This window comes from Hoplias malabaricus, chromosome 4 (assembly GCF_029633855.1).
Source record: "Hoplias malabaricus isolate fHopMal1 chromosome 4, fHopMal1.hap1, whole genome shotgun sequence".
NCBI lineage: Eukaryota > Metazoa > Chordata > Actinopteri > Characiformes > Erythrinidae > Hoplias > Hoplias malabaricus.
Window position 1 is genome coordinate 33,076,868 of NC_089803.1, and position 20,999 is coordinate 33,097,866.

General features: G+C 39.0%; 1 protein-coding gene across 3 annotated transcripts; it reads left to right on the forward strand.

The window, feature by feature from the left end:
• The first annotated feature begins 551 nt into the window (after positions 1-551).
• glg1a (golgi glycoprotein 1a) lies at positions 552-20,420 on the forward strand. Of its 3 annotated transcripts, none has more exons than XR_010802151.1 (28): positions 552-966; positions 6,035-6,064; positions 6,358-6,444; positions 6,690-6,905; positions 7,422-7,625; positions 7,725-7,796; positions 7,904-8,090; positions 9,164-9,375; positions 9,644-9,765; positions 9,992-10,093; positions 10,344-10,497; positions 10,969-10,998; positions 11,365-11,502; positions 11,820-11,906; positions 12,095-12,157; positions 12,269-12,382; positions 12,661-12,749; positions 12,927-13,044; positions 13,141-13,233; positions 13,593-13,730; positions 14,086-14,209; positions 14,652-14,794; positions 14,909-15,010; positions 15,112-15,219; positions 15,571-15,691; positions 15,769-15,875; positions 16,827-17,077; positions 19,641-20,420. XR_010802151.1 is itself a non-coding variant. In XM_066667569.1 (28 exons), the coding sequence occupies exons 1-28, from the start codon at positions 628-630 to the stop codon at positions 19,726-19,728; spliced, it is 3,552 nt and encodes a 1,183-aa protein (XP_066523666.1). In that variant the 5' UTR covers positions 553-627; the 3' UTR covers positions 19,729-20,420. The 3 variants fall into 3 exon arrangements, 2 of the variants coding, with proteins under 2 accessions (XP_066523666.1, XP_066523667.1); XM_066667569.1 differs by having other exon boundaries at positions 553-966; positions 16,827-16,990; XM_066667570.1 differs by lacking the exon at positions 10,969-10,998 and having other exon boundaries at positions 554-966; positions 16,827-16,990.
• The last annotated feature ends 579 nt before the right edge of the window (positions 20,421-20,999 follow it).

Consider the following 20,999-nt stretch of genomic DNA (forward strand, 5'->3'; position numbering starts at 1 on the left):
AAGGCGGGAATACACCCTGGAGAGGGCGCCATTAAACATTCCACTGTAAAATGTCTTAATCTTCAGGATTTTGATAGACTTTGATATTATGTCTCCAAACTGACTTTCTGATTGTTGAGACATTTGGACAATGAAGATGCAAGTACTTAGGTATTAAGCCAAACGTACAGATTTTCACGGTTTGGAAGTCATGTTCTTATGTTTCCATCTAGTGGCGACAGAATGCATTAACTACTCTGGTTAAGGTGGAAAAGAAAATCCGAATAAGAAGCCAACACAAGCGTGGTTAATGTTCATTGTTCTGCTTCCAAATATTGGAAGAACTGTTTTGAAATATACGATAAAACTTTTCAGATCAGTAGGTCATGCTGCAGCAAAAGGGACAGACTCCATATTGATATAATTGATGTAGCTCAGGTGAAATATTCATACATTTTCGGTCATGGGGTATAATTGTCTGTGTATGTAGTAGATAGAGCAAGTCAAGTGGGAGTCGAGCTGATCGCGCACTACGTGGCCTGTGTGTGTGTGTCTCGCTAATACACGTATACGCGCGCACACACACTTCCCTACGCTGTCTGTAGTCCGGCTGCCGTAGCTGACTATCGTTAGCTGAATTGACGAAAGATGGCGGCGTGTGGACGTGTGCAGCTTCCCTTGCTCTTCGTGGCCCTCTCAGCTCTTATCTGCTCTACCGAGGGAGCGAAGTCCCAGGGTGGCGTAAACGACAATGTGGCGGACACCGGAGAAATTATTAAAAGTGGGGGAGCGGCGCTGCAGGACGGGCGGCTGGCAGCGGCCTCTCAGCCCCGGCGCGGCGGCGGCGTCGGTGGTGGGGGCGGCGGAGGAGGAGGATGGAGACTGTCGGAGGAGCAGGCCTGCCGGGAGGACATCACCCGACTGTGCCCCAAACACTCATGGAGCAACAACCTGGCAGTGCTGGAGTGCCTGCAGGACCGCAAAGAGGTAAGAAAAAACGCCACGGCGAGAGAGACTGGGGGAATGGAGGCGGTGGACTCTCAGACCGGGGAGTGCCGTGGAAATGAACGGGCAAGGGTGTGAGTCTGAAATAGGCTTATTATTCAAATAGTTCCGCTTCACCTTGAACAGCACCACACCTCACCACTGTTTACACTGGCGTTTGATGTGGAAATACTCGATTTTATAAGCTAACGTAATGTTCATAATTAACGCAAACAGAAGAACAATGTGGGCTAATGTTAGTGTTTTGGTGCTAGTCTGCTGGAAGGAGAGAGCTCAGTGGTTCCAGTATGAATCACATCTGAAGTGTGTGTATATAAATGCAGCATACCTAATATTATCGTCTTTGTTCTCTGAGTAGTTTTAACTACAATGCCCGTTGTGATTGCACTAGAGTCGTTGACGGTAATGTTATTTCTGTTGGTTGTTTATAGTGCCTCTTTTGTGTGAGGAAGTTAAGGGCTACCGTCAGTGTCGGTGTCCATGAGTCCTGCTGAAGATAACGCAGTCAACACGAGATAATCGAAACAACCCTGTGTAGCGTTTCAAGGCTGATATTGACTTTGGAAGTCCCTGTTTGGCGTTGCCTGTGTTAGTATATTCATGTGTGTGAAGCGTGTAGCTGTTGGGTTATAGCCCGGAGACTCAGTCCAAATACCTTTAGCGTGCTAAAGCTAAATGTTAGCTAGCACCGCGAAACCACTTCCTGGCTAATGTTCTCGTTAGAAAAAGGCACAGCGATATGTTTAATGTGTTAAGGCTAGTCCAGACCCACAATTAACCTGGCTAGGACCAGGCCTGCTGCAGCTCTGACTCAGAACTGACCACTGGATCCTGCAGCTTTAGCTACAGATGGTAGCACTGCGGTTCCCCATGACGAGAATTAACCACAAGAAGTGTTTGTATTCTTTCAGGAGGAAGTCAAGCGTCTTGATCGAGGGTAACCTTTTAGTTTTGTTTTCCTTTTGCACTAGTATTTTTTTCACTGGACTCGACTGCCGCGTTGGCAGTGGAAATCAGAGCCTCTCTTGTCATTGTGTCTGACTTCTGAAACGCTAAGGATATTCAGCTCGTCAGTAACTTCATTAGTCCAGCCCAGTCCGCACCGTACTCTGATGATTTGGTGTTTAGAGCTTCTTCAAAGCACCAAAGTGTAAAAATAATAAATACATTAAAAAAAATAAAAAGAGCATGCATCTCTCTCTCTCTCTCTCTCTCTCTCTCTCTCTCTCTCTCTCTCTCTCTCTCTCTTTCTCTCACCAAAGTTCAGATGCTCAACACGACCATTTTCGTCAAACTGGGCCGTTGTTATTTCTAATACAAGGGGTGATTTCTATTATTTTTCCAAAAGTCTAATTCACTTTTCCTCCCTGATATCAGCCTGTTTTTCTACAGGGAGGCAAAAATTGTTTTCATCAAATGATGTGGGTAAGCACAAGGCGACATGATCTTGACACTACACTGTAATCTGTCCCTGTGAGTGTGATTCATCCGAACGGGAACATCACGGTGATCGTTTCATTGACTACAATGCGTCCGGGATGAGAATTAATAAACTTTATGAAGTGCACCCAGCTGCTGAATTGTGAAGGCCTACTTTTTGTGTCAAATATTTCATTGATGAATGTTGTGATAATACCTTTACAAGTTGTCCAGTCAGTTTTATATATTGTTTTCACGTGTGGCAATATAAAGATCTTAGTGACAGACATTTAAACCTACCTGTTTGAAAGTCATTCAGTAGATGTTGTCAGGATAATCTTACAAATCATTTGCTTCTGAAGTTCCCAGAATATAAACGAATCCTTCCTGATTTGAATGTGCTATTTTTGGGCTAGATGTTCATCTGTATCTGTTTTTCTTTCAAATGGGAAGTCTGTGAGCCAGTGAATGTTAAACCACTGTGTTAACTCCTACTGTTACCCACATTGTGTGTGTTTGTATGGTGTCCTGTTAATGTCTGCAACTGTAGAGAATCAGTTTGTGTTGCTGGAGAATTTTCTCCATTAAAAAAAATAATAATAATAATTATATAACACACACTGCTTTTTTGTTTTAGCATGCGTGTGTTGTCCTGTTGGGACTTAAATCAGTCAGTCATTTTTCTAGAACTGGGATGAGTTACTGCTACCCATGTGTAGTTGGATTGTGAAGCTTCATTCACTGTCTTCTCCTGCCTGAGATGGTCATTTTGTTCTTGTTTGCCGTGCTTTCGAAGATGGAGCTCAGCAATCTATAAAAAGAAGGGGGTTGTCTTGATGAGAGGCTTTGGCACACGCTGAGGGAGTTACTGAAAAGTGTTTGATGTTGGCAGGGTTGTGGAAAGCGAGTGAAACATTTTGGGAGACATCTTTTCTAAAATGGAATTGATTTGCATTCTTTTTGATGCTCAGGCCAGTTTGGAAAACTGTAGAGACTTGGTCTCAACTTGTTGCTCATATGTCACATGTCATGAGGTCACTCAGTATTTTAGGTTTTATAAGCCTTCTGACCCATTGCCCTACTTTTACCCATAACACTGATTACGGGTTTCAAAACAAAGTTAAATTTTAACAGAGAAATGCAGCAAGTCTGTAATTACTGAAGTAAACCAGCTGTAGGTGTTACATTAAAATGTTGTACCTTATTGGTTGTGGGGTTTCTGAGGGTTTATTTATTTATCTCCCATGTTGCCAAATATCAAGTATAGGGCTTGATTGATAGATTCTTGTTAAAGTGGCAGAAATTGTTTTGCTGTGTCTTCCATAACTTATGCTGGAATGAGTTGAAATTGGCAGAATGTAAATGGGGTCAAAACAAGTTGCTCTGTCTTTTGATAGGATTTGTGTGCTGTTTTTAGCAGCAAGGCACTACTCATCAAGGCCTTTACTCCAGTCTTGCTGCTTGTGTCTTCCTCTTGGTGCCTTTGTGGAGTGTTTTTGTTGATCCTCAGCTGTTTAGAGAACTGTCATGTGTTAGGATAGAGGTCTTGATCGTAAGAGGAGCTTGGTGTTGTGTGAGATCACTCTGGTGCCAGGGGTCTAAGACTAGATTTCCCACAGCTGTATTTAGCCAAGGCTGCACACTTTAGCTGCTAGATTCAATTTAAGCTCTAGATTCAGTTTAGCACCTGCTTTTGGTTTAAGGATTTTTGACTGTTTGTTTTGTCTTTTTTTGATTGATCTTGTGGAACAGAGTCATGTGCATTATTTGTGAATGTGCCACCATGTCGGACATGTAAGGGTGTTGTTTGTTGACTGTTGAACCTGGAATTGGCTTAAGCTAAGTAATCTGACTTCATGATTTCCTAGTACGTCATCAGATGAGATACTACCTGTATGCCCATTGTATGCATATTATAGGCAAATAATATTTTGTCTCATAGTTTCATAAATTAAAAATATTTTATGTTTAATAATCAATAATATAAAGTTTAATTATATAAATTCCTAACAAAATGATGTATTGAGGAAAATCATTAGACATCACTGCATGCTCAGTGCCCATCTCATGGTGCAGTTTTAAACTTTGTTCAATCCTTAACCGATTATGCAAACCTTAAAGGGCTCTGGTTAAACAATAAACTCTTGAGCTGCTTGTAACTGAATTAATTTTAGCTCTTAGAAATTTCAACATTGCTGGCATTTCTCCAGGTCTCAGCCTTCCTTTGTAATCTACTGAGTGTTGAGCTCTCTTTGAGCCATGCCAGCTCTCATCCTACTTTCCTCCATGCTAGGAAATCGTAGGGTGTTGGAGAATTTGCTGAAGGGTGTCTGGTGTTCGCTCTTGCTCTGATTATACATCAGCTTCTTCAATCTAAATCCTTACATTAACACTGGGGTTTTATGAAAGACTTGTTCATATCTGCATTTTTAGTTCTGAAGATAATCTCAGACAATGTCTTTTTTTCAGACAATTTTTAGGTAATGACAGCTTTAAAAAAAAAAAAAAAAAAGTGGAATCAAAACACATTTGAACAGATTTCAGTTTCTTTTTTTATTTTATTTATTTTTTTGTCGCATTACATTGGTGCTTAAGGTTTTTTTTTTTAATATTTCTGCATAGATTTGACTTAAATCTTGTTAGATTTTCAATAGTTCCTATCTGAAAACGGCTTTGGATTATTCCATAGTAGCTCACCCATGCATTCTTGCGTTGGTGAGGAAGATCAACATGTGCAAAGCTGACCGTGTGAAATATATTATTATTTGGAATGGAGGAAACTATTTATTCACACTTTTTATTTTATTATTATTTTTTTTATTTATTCGCAAGCTATTTATTCATGTACATGATACAGAATTTGGACCTTTATGAGCATCATTATATTTATGCAGTTTGGGGGGGGGGGGTATTTTTAACATTTTAAATGTTTGAGCAGTTAACTTATCTATCCAAGCTACCATGCTTTGCAAAGTTAAAGGAAAACTGTTCCCAGTATGAAGACAGAAACAGGAGCACAGTTATACCACACACTGTTTAAAAAGAATGAACATTGGGCATTTTAAGACTAGAAAGAAGCATGTGAAATAGGAATTGGGCATGTGCAAACCGACAATGCTTCAGACTCTGATCAGAAGGAAATGTCTGTCTGTTTCATCTAAAGCACTTTCATTTTTGAATTTAAAGGAACTGGAGGATTGGTGTTTTACTGTGCAGCACTCACTCGTCCCTTGAGTGTGAAAACCAGGGTATAAATTGAAATCTTAAAGAATACTAAAAACATAAAGTGATATTGCTGGGTCTTTGGCAAAAAACGCCTCCAAAGAGGACACAAGCCTTCATACAGACATGAACAATGTAGAATTGATGAAGAACTCATGAGAAAGCTCTTCCCAATTTTTACAAGTTTTATTTTCTCATAAATCAGTGACAGGCACTTGAAGGTCATATACAATGCTTTATTTTGGTTTTATTTTGGTGTGGTCAAACAACATGTCTGTGTTACATATGAAGAAACAGCTCGGATTTGGGCCTCTGCTGTGTGAATCTAGCAAAACTCCTCTAAAATCTTATGTGCTGATACTGTGTTGTTATTCTGTGTAACCAAATTTGGTCTCTCTTTATCCTCTAGGATACTGAAATTTCAGCTGATTGCAACCATGTAAGTACCTGCTTGTCAGTACTTTCTACCTGTCAGTGTGTTCCATAATAACTCATACCTATTGAAGTGGACTCAGTGCATTATTTTGGCAGTTTCTAATGAAAGGTCCCTTAGTTCTGTGTTGATTATTATTTTTTTTTCTCTAAACTTGAATATTTCTTTCAGTTATTCTTAGATGATGCAGGCTTGTTTGTTAGTAGCCTCATAGTACCCTTGAACCTTGCTAGCAAAGGTGCATCTTGTTGGTATGCATGAACTGTTCATTTAATGCATTTAAATGCTGTTACTTTTAGCTACTGTGGAACTATAAACTAAATCTGACAAAAGACCCAAAGTTTGAGTCTGTGGCTGTGGAGGTGTGCAAGAGCTCCATCAGTGAGGTGAGTACCCTTATATCTGTCTTTAAAGTATGAGTGGTTCATATGCTATCATTATTTTGTAATTATTATTTTTATAGTATATTTATTATTTTTATATAATGTAGGGTATCAGTAAAATCTAAATTGGGGAGGTTTAATATTATGTTTTTGCCATGTTGCCCACCTTTTACTTTGTTTCTAGGAACAATATAATTTTTATTTAAATGATCTTAGTCAACAAGAATTAAGGTATCCCTTCCTTATAGATTAAGGAGTGTGCAGCAGAAGAGCGGGGGAAAGGATATTTGGTGTCATGTTTGGTGGATCACCGTGTTAACATTACAGAATACCAATGCAGTCAGTACATCACAAAGATGACCAGCATAATATTCAGCAACTACCGCTTTATTTGTGGCTTCATGGAGAAATGCATGGATGACATTAACACCCTGCGCTGTGGAAGCGTTAACATTGGCGAGAAGGTGAGTCTAAAACCTGAGGATTGACTTTGTCAGACATAGATTAATCATAGTGCACAAGTAATACTGTTCAATTGAAGAGTGTGAGAATCAAATCTTCTGTGTGAAATAGATCATGATTTAAACAGAGGGAATGAATATGGCCCACCCAAGTGTAGAAACAAGATTCTAAATGGATTTGTCTGTCTCTTGGCCTCATGTGGCCTTCATCCTCCCCCACACACAAGTCTTTCTTTCTACTTCTCTCTTTCTTTCTACTTCTTTCTTTCTACTTTTCTTCTACTTCTCTCTCGTGAGCATAGTTTACCCATGATTTTTTCATTCAGTCAGTGTTAGAAAGTAGAAAGATGTTGTCCAGGATTATTTGCAGCTTTCCAGTGCTTGAAAGCTATCAAATTATTGCTACCTTGAAATATTTGTATTCTCTGTAAGTTTATCAAAATTTGGGTTGCCCCCTCAGGCAATTTAAAAATGTTAATGCTGTCAGTTATCATCAATAATAATCTATCTCTCTCTCAGGATTTGCACTCTCAGGGTGAGGTGGTAGCTTGTCTAGAGAAAGGTCTGGTGAGTGAAGTGGAGGAACAACCAGGACATTATACAATTAGAGAAGAGTGTAAAAAGGCCATCATGCGTGTGGCTGAGCTTTCTTCAGATGACTTTCACCTGGACAGACACCTCTACTTTGCCTGCAGAGATGACAGAGAGCGCTTCTGTGAAAACGTATGTTCTTGTGATTTCACACATTAATTTTTTTTATTAACATCTTCAAATGCTTTAAACAGAGGGTACAGATTTATCTTATTGTCCTTTCTTATTTAGACTGCAGCAGGAGAGGGACGGGTCTACAAATGTCTGTTCAACCATAAGTTTGAAGACACTATGTCTGGAAAGGTATTTACTTTTTTTTTTTGTGTCGTTTGTTTTGTATTGTTGGGTATTGATATTTATTTATTTATTGAGATACAATATGCACTTTTCTTTGTAAATTTGGTCCACAGTGTAGAGAAGCCCTCTCCACCAGACAGAAGCTGATAGCCCAGGACTATAAGGTCAGCTACTCACTGGCCAAGGCCTGTAAACAGGATCTGCGCAAATACCGGTGCAGTGTAGACACAACACTGCCCCGAGCAAGAGAGGCCAAACTTTCCTACCTGCTTCTGTGCTTGGAGTCTGCTGTGCACAGAGGTAGGGTGGCAAACTTTGCATTGTATTTCCTACATGATTTATTTTTTTCTTTATATAAATGTAGTAAATGTAAAAAAATAAAAATAAAAAGAATGTGCACATACAAAGATAGCTTGACATTTTTGTTTCGGTCTTGAGATTTGGAAATAATAATGCTCAAACTGGGAAATGTTTAAATTACATTTTTGATATTATTATAACTGATTTAAAGTACATTTAAAGGAATACAATGTAAGAATTGGCTTTTGTCTCCTGAGCACTCCCCTACATGCTGCTGGGTGCATTTCACATTTACAGTAATGTCGTGAAATCAAGTCTCATGCACACCCCTCTCTTGCACACTAACTTAAACACAACCAACTCACTTGTGCGCGTGCACACACACTCCCTGAGCACACACACTCCCTGAGCACACATCTCTCTGTCTCTCTACTCGCTCATCGAGTGATGTTTACGAAAGTAGTGAATGGCTCTGGGGCTCCAGCTGACTTTGAGCCGGGGAATGTGTATAATTGAATAAAATAATGTTTACCATATGATAAAACCCATATGTGGCTTATAATACACACTGGACTGTGTTATTACAATCATAAAGTGTAACTTTGGTGGTACACTAGCCGTTGTAACCACAGCAATCAACAGTACAGCACTTGTTACCAGAATCAATGTCCAATGTTCTGAATACCGAGCAAAATTTTTCTTGTATCTCGGGAACCATCCACCCGTGAGCTATGTGCCGTTAAATGTTACCCGTTTCTTGCGAGAATCCTCCGCCCCCTCATTCAGAAGTTGCTTAGTGCAGTAAAGAGGACCCGGCGTAGCCGCCACAGAGGCTCTATTCACCCTATTACAGCTCTGTGGAACATTACAATAATTTTAATTACAGTAATTTTAAGGTAAAAATGCAGGATAAACAAGAAATGTTCTGGTGTTTACACGTTAGGGATAAACAGTTTGCGACTGTGAAAATGGAACATGCTTGACATGGAGATGAGAACATGCTTGACACACAATCTCCTGTCATATGCTGCATGTGTGAAAGGAACACTCTTAAGTCTCTCTCTCTCTCTCAGGGCGCACAGTCAGTGGTGAGTGCCAGGGTGAAATGTTGGATTACAGGCGCATGCTGATGGAGGATTATTCCCTGAGCCCTGAGATTGTGCTACACTGCCGGGGGGAGATTGACACACACTGCTCTGGTCTACACCATAAGGGCCGAACACTCCACTGTCTCATGAGAGTTTCCAGGGACAAAGGCATAATGGACAACATGTGCCAAAAAGCTGTAAGTGTAGTTCAGATCTGTGTATGCTTCCTTTAAGAGTAACTTGTTATTATTTTCCATTATTTGAAAGTGGACTGTGCTAGGGGCAATCGTTCTAAGGAGTTAAGGTTTAGATGTGAGACAAAGCATTGAGTTTTGTATCTTGTTCAAAACATTTGTGAGGAAAAACTACCAATTAAATGTTAATGTATGTAATGTAATAATGCATTATGTATGTAATAGTTGTAGATGCTTTCAATAAATAACTGTGGTTTTACTAATGTTTCAGCTTCAGACATTGATCCAGGAGACAGATCCTGGGGCAGATTACCGTATTGACCGTGCCTTGAATGAGGCCTGTGAATCAGTCATCCAGACTGCATGTAAACACATCCGCAGTGGAGATCCCATGTGAGTTTTCCTACTCCACCTCGTTCCACAAACAGACATGTGCTAATCTAACTGCTTCTGTTATTTACTCTACCTGAAGAATGTAGTTAGCCAAATTTACCAGAAGTCACAGGATGCATGTTCTTAACGACAGTTTTACTCAGATATGTTCAGTTATGTTAATTTGAACAATATCCCTGTTCATTTTTCATTAACATTTTTTTTTTATTATTATGTGTGTGGATAGGATCCTGTCTTGTTTGATGGAGCACCTCTACACTGATAAGATGGTGGAAGATTGTGAGCACAGGCTGTTGGAGCTGCAGTATTTTATCTCCAGAGACTGGAAGTGTGTATCTGAATCCTTTGTCACTTTTAATACTGTGGTCCTCCATTAAGCAATTGACGCTTTAATGGATTGATATAATACTTCAATTAGTATTGTAATGTTATCAACTTTTGGCCAATATTTCAATGGGAAAGGTTGTAATTTTTAAAAATTATGTTGGTAACCTTGTATAAATTATACATATATTACATATAAATAAATAAACTGAGCATTACTCAAGCTCAATATGTCCCTTTCCTTGATTTCTTAGGCTGGACCCTATCCTGTACAGGAAGTGTCAAAACGATGCTGCACGTATTTGCCATGCTCATGCTTGGAATGAGACCAGTGAGTTCATGCCCCCTGGAGCTGTCTTCTCCTGCTTGTACCGACATGCCTACCGCACTGAGGAACAGGGGCGACGGGTGAGAGCACTTTAACTTAAACGCGCATCATACACAGCAGACTCAGTTATCTGACAGGTGCTTTAGAGACAAACAGAGATACTCTTCTATGAAATGGTAAGTAGTAAAGCTTAGGCCTGTTTTACTCATACAACATGTGTGTGGTGTGAGCAACACACTCCCAGGGAGCTTGCATGGCAGTGCACTGCATCTAGAAAGATATTTGTTACAAGTGGGAAGAATTTTTATTATTTTTTTTTTTATTTTTTTTTTTGTATAAGGCAACTGTACTGTCCCCCAGTCCATCTGCTGTGTGTGAGTGGCTGACATTTTCAGGTTGTAGTCAGTGTTGCCATGCTGTCCTTGACGCACAGAGGCCGTATATGTGTAATCAACTTTTGGAGACTTATTTGCTGTGGCTGTATGTCAGATTATATTTCATATAACACTGTTGATGGACCTCTCTGAGTCTAACCTCAAATTTAACCACAGGATTCCTCTGAACCTCAAAGTGATGGCCTTGTAAGTACAATATTTGTGGTGCGGGTGCTCATGTAGACGTCCACAGGCTAAATTATGCATGCTGTGATGAGCAAAGGGTGAAAATGAAGTCAGTCTTCTGTCTTTACAAATTTTCAAATGTGTATTTATTTGAATTTTGCAAAGACAGAAAAACATATCAATTTAAATGTAGTTTGAGTGTGATTTTGCTGTGGGGAAATAGGGTGATCCTGACTAATCAATAAACAAACATGTTCACTCCTCCTAGTAGTCAAGTATAAAATGTGGGTGATTTTTGGTGTTGTACTGATCAGTTAAAAGAGAAAGTCTGGCGTGTGCGCGCGTACATGCCAGTGTTGGGCTAAAAATTACATTTTGTATCTGCAGTTGTCTCGTGATTGCAAGACAGAAGTTCAGCGAATCCTCCATCAGAGGGCACTGGATGTGAAGCTAGATCCAGACTTGCAGAGGCGCTGTATGACTGACCTGGGCAAGTGGTGTAGTGAAAAAACAGAGCCAGGACAGGTACGTAATAAATAAATACATAGAGGGATATTTGCAACTGGAAAATTCATTCATACAGTACAAGGAAAGCTGTAATGCAGAGAGTGTTTGAATCATTATTTTATATTTTACAATTATTCTCTTGCAGATTATTGATTGGCTATAATTATTGTAATTCATAATGTTAGAAGAAAATATTTCATGGTCTCTATTAATGGATTGTTTACTTTTTTTGGTGTTTAGGGTCATGCTAAAATTTCTCCCTCATGGGTCTCTTATTAATATTACCTTCAGTTATTCTCAAAATCTCAGTAAACTAAAGTGTGTGTCTTTTGCAGGAGTTGGAGTGTCTGCAGGATCATTTGGAGGACCTGGGCTCTGAATGTAGGGATGTTGTGGGTAACCTCACTGAGCTGGAGTCTGAGGTAAGAAGTTCCCAGATGCCTCTTCCTTCCCTCATTATTATTATTTTTTTTTTTTTTTATTATTATTACTGTAATTTTATGAAGCTAAGGTTATGCTGACTGTTGTCTGTGATAGTTATGTTTCTGTGGATTCATGGTTCTTGATGAATTTTGTTTTGATTAAAGTTTATAATAATTTTTTTTTTCAGGACATTCAGATCGAAGCCCTGTTGATCCGAGCTTGTGAACCAGTCATCCAGTCACACTGCCACGTAAGTCGAACTGGCCAGTCACTTCTTAAGCTTTGTTTTGGCTATACTTCTACATCAAAGCCCTTTACCCTTTTCTTTCCTTTTTTTTCTTCTTCCTTCTTTTCTTTATAGGAGGTAGCAGACAATCAGATAGACACTGGAGATCTAATGGAGTGTTTAATACTCAACAAACACCAAAAGGAGATGAATGAAAAGTGTGCAGTTGGAGTGACTCACTTTCAGCTGGTAATACAACAAACAGATTAAAAAATATACAGTAAAATTCCCACATGCAAAATGTATCTGCTCTGGTGGATTTATTTTCTATTTTGAATACAAACAGCCAAGAATGATTTGAAATTTGAAATAACCTAGCCATAAAAGTACGTATCCAACATTTCAAAAATATTTCCAGTGACTTAGTGTTATAAGAGTTGGATATGTTATATCCTTTGTATTGTATGCTTGTTGTATGTGTGATAGTTTGCATCCTCTTCACTCCTTGGTGCTGTCTTTTTCCTTAGATCCAAATGAAAGACTTTCGCTTCTCTTATAAGTTCAAGATGGCCTGCAAGGAGGATGTTCTCAAACTTTGCCCCAACATCAAGAAGAAGTGAGATTGGAGCTTTCAAATTTTATTTTTATATTTAAATCTTGTGTGTGTATCATGAAAACCCATTTCTTAAACAACATTATTCTTCTCTCTCATTTAGGCTGTATTGCTGTCAGTACTTTACCCTTAAATGAAACCATTTTCTGCAGTATGACAGTGTAATGTTTGTGTCTGTAGGGTGGATGTAGTTATCTGTTTGAGCACTACGGTCAGGAATGACACCCTGCAGGAAGTGAAAGACCAGCGTGTCTCGATGAAATGCCGCAGGCAACTCAGAGTGGAAGAGCTGGAGATGGTCAGCTCATTGTCTGATTAGAAATGTTTCTATGGAACATTTTATGGTGTGCAGTAAATGAATGTATTCTAATCATGGTACTCTGTTCTGATGCAGTCAGAGGATATCCGTCTGGACCCTGATCTGTACGAGAGCTGCAGGCAGGACATTAAAGATCACTGTCAGAATGTGTTGTTTGGCAATGCTCAGGTCAGTCTTTGTTAAAGAACACATCAGAATACACTTTATGGAGTTAGGGATGTTTATGTTCATTTAAGCACTGCTTTTGTTTCGTTATTGTCTCTGCTCAGCAGAAATGCGTGGTTTGTGATAAGTAATAAGGGGAATAAATGTTATGACTTCACCACAATTAAGTTATACAATAAAGATAATCAAAACAAATGAACAATACAAAATGTAAAACGTCAGCTTTTGGGGCTATTCTGGTCAGTTAAATTTTAAGTTGTGCTCTACAGTATTTTACTGAAAAAAGGCAGCATTACATTGAGTTGTGAAAGTGTATGGACAAGACACTGCCTTTATTAATAATTCTTTTTGTGGGTGTGCAGGTGATTGAGTGTTTGAAGGAAAGTAAGAAACATTTGACCCAGCGCTGTCACCAGAAAATATTTAAACTTCAGGAGAATGAGATGATAGACCCTGAACTCGACTTTCAGCTCATGAGAGTGTGTAAACAAATGATCAGGGTGAGTAAGAAAAAGTAAAAGACTTTCTTTGCATTTATTTTTGAGTTGCAGTGATTAATTGAAGTCTGCTACATTTGGTTTGCAATGAGATTTTTTTATTATTTGTTTTTGTCATTTGGAATATTCTATAGAATCAATTGAGAAGCTATTACATTTGCTACATTAAACAATTAAATACAGAATAAACGGTGATAGATGCCAATTACTTTTTGATGTCAACATTTTAGAAACTTAATATTGACAGAAATAATATTCTGAGGATCTCTCTCTCTCTCAAATCTCAGCTAATACATTGCAGTACTGGAGGCATGATCAGAAAATAGTACAGTGAATGATGTGATGTTTTGTTTTGTAGCGTTTCTGCTCTGAATCCGATTCTAAGAATATGCTGCAGTGCCTGAAACAGAACAAGAACAGTGAGCTCATGGATCCTAAATGCAAACAAATGATCACCAAAAGACAGATAACCCAGAACACAGGTGAGTCCATGCCTCTGTATGGTAGCATTCAGATGACATTTAAGATATCTTTGCAGCTTTCTTACTGCGAGTTTGTGTGTGCTGCATTTCAGCAGTGCTGTAATCAGAATGCACTCACAAAAGACTGTTAAACTGATTTGCATGTAGTTTAAAGATGTATCTCGGTTTAAAACATAAAAACATGCCTGTGGTCATGGTATGACTAGAGGATCCTCTGAATGTTTCAGTCAGAGTTAACTTTGAGCGCTGTAGCAGAGCAGCAAAATGGAGCTAATTGTGAAACACCTTTTCTATATGCAAAAGCACTGTCAGTGAAACAATTAATCTGTTTTGTCTGAAGGCACGCAGACTCACTCATACTTCACAAAGATAAAATTGTCCCCCCCAACAGCTTTAGTGAACACTTATTTGCTTATTTTGAAATTTGTTTTCCTGTGTCCAGATTATCGACTGAACCCTGTGCTGAGGAAGGCCTGCAAGGCTGACATCCCTAAGTTCTGCCAACCCATTCTGAACAAAGCAAAAGATGACAATGAGTTGGAGGGCCAGGTCATCTCTTGCCTTAAACTTAAATATGCTGACCAGGTCTGTTCCAGTGCTTTCCACTATGCTGGCTTATACACAATAGTTCAGTATTGTACTGGCCTGTAGTACTTGGTTGGTGGTGGTAATTATAACCTTTTCTGAAACTATGTGCAGCGTCTGTCTCCAGACTGTGAGGATCAGATCAGGGTGATTCTGCAGGAATCTGCTTTGGACTATAGACTAGACCCTCAGCTACAGATGCAGTGCACTGAGGAGGTCAGCCCTTAGCTTTTAATCAGCACTGTCTCATTAATGTATCATGTTAATTACACATACACAAACAATTATACAACAAAATGGTATGTGTTTCTTTTTAGATCCCTCGGCTATGTGCAGAAGAGGTAGCTGCACAGGAGCAGACAGGTCAGGTGGAGGAGTGTCTGAAAGTGAATTTACTGAAGATCAAACACGAAGGCTGTAAGAAGGTTTGTGATCATTTATGAAAATCCACTTTTTAAAACATTGTCTTGTGTTTTTTTTTGAGTGTGTATAAATTTGGGATGTGTAGAAACCTTGGCCAATTAACATGCTAAATGGCACTTTGGATTTTTGGCAAAATATTTTGACCAAATAATAGCAAAGGTCTGTATGACTTTAAAAATATTATAAATGATGGTGGTAATTCAGCAAAACAGAAGCAGAAATGTCTCCACCAGCAACAACTACTAGTAATGTCATAAGAAATACCCAACTTTTTTGCATTTTATTTATTATTGATCTCAGCTTAGAATTTTAATTCTTATCACGACTATTAATGTTTGTTCATATGCTTGTAGGAGGTACTAAACATCCTGAAGGAGAGTAAGGCTGATATATTTGTGGATCCAGTGCTACATACAGCTTGTGCTCTGGACATTAAGCATCAGTGTGCTGCTATCCCACCTGGCAGAGGAAGACGTGAGTACATAACAATGTAGAGTACTGCACGTGCCTGAAAATGTATCAGAAAATACTAACTTGGCTCTCTTCCTCAGAGATGTCTTGTTTGATGGAAGCTCTTCAGGATAAGCGTGTGAGACTGCAACCTGAGTGTAAGAAGAGATTACAGGACCGCATTGACATGTGGAGCTATGCTGCCAAGGTACTGTAAACACACTAGGGATGGGCGATTATCCACATTTTTCATACCATCATACAGGCTCAAAACGCAGTATATTGTATTACCGTGTGGGGGGGTATGTGGTCATATCTGTGAGCACAAAATCAAGTACACTTCAGCTTAGCACTGCCCAGTGCACACCATCGTTTGTTGACGATAAAAACCTGTTTCTGAGATAGCAAGTAAGCAATGGTGAATAGCTGGAAAAAACAAATGAAATAAGACAGGGTCTACACTGTTTAGATGCATTGCTGGCCAGCTAACAGGCACTTGTGGTTTAGCACACGACAGCAGATGATTCTCCAGCACAAATCACACACATTTAGAAGATAAAGCCTCATACCTTTTGTGCACAAAGTCGAGTGAAGTGTCTACTGATTTTCAGCTTCACTCCTCTCTTTTAACCCAAACTTAGCACTAAACTCACAACTGCGGTGGACTACTGGGCTTTTTGTTTTTTCCTCTTCTCCCCCACTCGTTTTCAGACTGTGACATCAGTCAATGAGCACCCACAGCACCCCCTGCCTGTGGCTCTCTTAAGTTCACATGAATGAACTCTGACCTTGTACTTAGTCAGACACAGAACAGAAATTTGACACAGCACATGGTCATAATTTTATATACAATCCTCATTTTGAGATGCCATGCACATTTTAAAATACTGCCAAAATCTAACACACACACTCACCTACATACAGACAGTGTAAAAGCAATTCCCTGATTTATTTGGAAAAGATTATTTTTTTTTAAATATGTCTTATGGTTTTGCAATTTTTCAATTAAAGTGGAGTCTTTAAAAACCTGTGCAAGTTTTTTAATAGGTCATTTAAGCCAGTATTCATTTAACTGAATAACACTGGTTATTTGAATGTACATTAGCTTTCATTCATTCTTAGTCTTCTCTTGTTTTAACAATTCTTTCATGTCCCCTAGGTTGCACCAGCAGAAGGCTTTGGAGACCTGGCTACGCAGGTCCTCTCCTCTCCTGCCAAGAGCTATATCTTGACCATGATGGGCATGTGTGTGGTGCTGCTCTTCCTAATGGGCCTGCTGTGTGGTCGCATAACCAAGCGCGTAACCCAGGAACTGAAAGACAGGTAGAGAGGGCTGCCAGGGGCAGGAGAAGGGACTGACCGCTGTCCTCCACTTCTCTTACCCCAATCGTCATGGGGGGGAAAACGCAGGTGTGCTCCTCTCTCAACCCCCACCCATCCCGACTGCTGGTGATGGCATGGTGAAGAGGGGGTATAGACTTTGTGTTCTTTTTCCTGGTACCGACCACGACCATGTTGGGACCTGATTTTATTCTATTCAAACTGTCAATGTTTTTGACTGCCTAACACCTGCTTCATCATCCTTCTGCTTCACTGTGGCTTGTTTGCGTGCGTGCGTGCGTGCGAGTGTGTGTGTTCTGCTAAAGTCCTCTTTGCCACATTGTTTTCTACCTATTGGTGAAGGTCTGTTGCTTTTTTTTTCTTTTCTTTTTAAGCAAAGTGTGTATTTATCATGTGCTTGATGCTTTTGCTGTATTGGATGTTGTAGGAGTTTTTACTAATGTGCTTAAGCTTTGTAGTGCTCATGTGCTCCTTTGTGGTTTGCTGAGGTGATGAGGCAGAAGCAGCAGGTTCATGCTACTAAATTCCAGAAATATTTTGATGTTTCTTTGGGAAGTCACCACATTGGTGGGAATGTTACACCAATTGCAGTATATATCACTGGTGTCATGTTTTTGATTATCCATTTCCATTAACAGAGATTGTTGCTTTCAGTGCCGTCACAGCACAGTGTGTGTAAATATGTGTTTTTTTTTTGTTTGTTTGTTTGTTTGTTTTTTTTAAATCCAGATAACTTTCAATGGAAAATGAAACCTTTCATTGCTTGAAGGTATTATTTATAAGTAGACATGTTTGATTTTGAGGTGGTGGTTTAACTACTAAGCTTCTACTATTAGCCAATTCCAGAGGTCAAAGCTATGATAAAGGTTAATTATTTGTGCGTGTTTCCAGTTTGAGTGACTAAAATGCTTTATTTTAATGCAGTTCTAGGGTTAGTTAAACATCATGTCTTTTTAAGTGTTTCATGAAGCATTCAATTTATACTTTTTCTGTTGGACTTTCTGCAGGAGGATACCTGTTTGTCTTTTTTTTTTTTTTTTTTTTTGTAGTTTGAAGTTGGATTGTTTTGTGGTTGTTGCTGAATGAAGACATCGGCTTTAAGGCTTTTCAGTCTAACTGTATTTATAAATACTGACAGACAGATGAGCAGAGGAGAAAAGGAGCTATTACTATCTGAGCCAGAGGAACTCAGGATGCAGGTGTCATAAATGGAATTTACAGTGAAGTGTGGTAACAGAATGAATGCTTTATTTTTCAGACATTTTGAAAATAAATATGACATGAACAAGGCAGATATGATTGGAGATCGTCACTCTTGTGTTTGATATGTATTAGAGAATGGAGCAAGGCCTTGAACTGGATACAAGGGCATTCATGGAGCTCAGGCCGACATGTATTGACCCTGTATTGAACTGGACTGGGGCCTGCCCACTGCACTGCAAAACACCTATAGGATTCTGTGGTGGTGGTGTTTATTATTATATTTTTCTAGGTAGAATAGATGCATGGGGTGATTTCTTATGCTCATGTCTTGTCAGCTTATCGTAATAAGTGTCTAACTCCTTTAAAGACCTGCTGCTTGCTGAGTGAAATTTTCACAGTGCCATGTTTCAAGACAGTACTAATAGTATTAAGCTCATACTCAATCCTCAAAGCCTCCCAGCAAAGCACATTGTTTTGAACTCTATGGGTCAAATGCACATTTTGTTTGTGTGTGCGTGCGTGCGTGTGTGGGTGATTGTGCACGCACATGTGTACGTGTGCACTTGCATAGCCTTGTCTTTATGTATTTGTTGAGGTTAATCGTAGCCTTAATTTATTTTTATTTACTTTAAGATTTTGGGTTATTTTCTGATTGGAATGTTTTCTGGTTGCCTTGTTCTTAGTATCTCCTGGTTGTAGTCTTACTATTTTCCATTGAAGGTGAGAGAAATTGAAGCATTTTAAGCTTCCATTCTGTTCAGTTCAGCAGGAGTTATTAAGGATTGTAAGGATGGCGTTCAAAACTCCGTGAGTCTTGAAGTACTGATTACTGCCTGCAAAGCTCCAGACTTCTGAAGTCCTTTGCTAAACATATTGCCCTACATGCATTTCACTTCAGTATCTGCATGCTCCCATGTTCCCTGCTATTGTTCACGCACAACTACTGTTATTAGGTTACTGTTGTATCCTGTCCAAGTCTCTTGGCATATTAAACCTTTCACAACGTGTATGGTATTTGCGTACATCTGGAAAAACATCATTTTTAAGGGTAGAAGCTTTAAAAGAATAAAACCCATGTTTGTACATATTTAACAGCCACAGCAGCTGCACCACTTAACACTTTTATCCTCTGTAAAGGGGGAGACATTTATCCAACTTCTGGTGGAAAAAGAGCCTTACTATGGACTCCGTTCATCCCGGCCTATTTTGCAGTGTCAGACTTGTATATTTTTGTACAAATAAAAGTGGATTGGGGTTTAAGGTTTAGTTCATTCTATGCTTTGGATAATACTCTGTCCATGTTCAAAATATTGTTGTGCCATGGGGAGGGAAAAATATACCTGTCCAAATACTGTATATAGCTGTGATATATATCCCCCCCCCCAATAGGAAACTGGCTTCAATTGTGTTTTTCTTTCTTTTCTTGTAGAAAACTTGGAGATCGTTGTACAGTTAATGGGTTGTTCTCACAGGCAAGAAATCGTAAGGACTACACCCCTCTTGATCAGTCTTACTGAGTACTGGTATTGCAAACTCTCATGGCCAACTTGAAAGCTCTGTCACTAGTTTCTGCTTTAATCAGTTTCCTTCTTCTCTGAACATTTCTAAAGGAAATGTGTGGTATGATAAATATATTTGAATGGAAAGGTCTGGTCCACTGAAATGTCCACTGAGCTTTCAGTTTCAGGTTTCTTCAGAATGCACCCATCTTAGATTTAGAGTCAGTGGACTTGCATTTGCTTCAGGTTTAGGTTCAGCTGTAAATGTCAATCCATCTATAAGCACACCATCCGCTCTCACCCATTCCAGTAGGGGGCAGATTTCAGTGGAATATATTTCAGTAATTACTTTTTTAAGTGTAATTCTGGCACTGCAATCATGCTTCATAGTAGCTTATTCAAATATCCTTTTTAACGCACATCCACAGCCAGTGTGAATAGTCATACAATAAGTGCTTACCATCTGCTGTATGTGATTGATTGATTTTTTTTTTTTTTTTTTTTTTTTACCCCCTCCGGTTATGGAAATGCATAATTATGTTTAAAAAAATGCAATGGCAATGACCCATTTTGCCTTTTTTCCCCCTAATGAACAGATTTGTGAAAGTATTTTTCCCTTCCGATCTAATTAAGCCATGTATTATACAAATATAATGATTTCTTGTCTTTTTTTTTTTTTTTTTTTTTCCTTTTGTTCTGTACAAACTGAATTGGAGAATTGTTAATAAAATCAATTTGTTGGTTTGTATTTTGGATTTAATTTTTTCACATTCATATTTATACTTACAAATGTGCAAATATAACCCATATCTTAAAATTCTCTATAAATCTCAGTTCAGTTTCATAATTTTCAAAGAATGCGTTAAATCTTTTGTTGAAATGAGATTTGTTGTTGTACAATGAATTGTGTACATTTGGTTGTTCAAGGACACCTTAGCTGTGCACTGAAGGAGGAGGAATCGAACACATAATCTTCCGGTCCCAAACCCTCTTTTCTAACCGTTAGATTGCGAGGCTTGTTTAACCAATCTGAACACTGATTTGTTGTTATCAACCACATCGCTTTTCCACCATAGCTATGTTTAATCTTATACTCCTGTAACAAGTATGGCAGGAACATCAGAACTCGGTCATTCTTTTGGGAACTGCTATGGTTATGGGTGTTTCAGTTAGAAACTGTGTGTAAGTGTCTAGAGAGAGTGAGTTCAGCTGTGTCACTGAATGCCCAATGTAGCTTTCTGCACAGGTAGAGGAAAGGTCTGCGAGGTTGTGCCTGGGCAGTCTGGCAC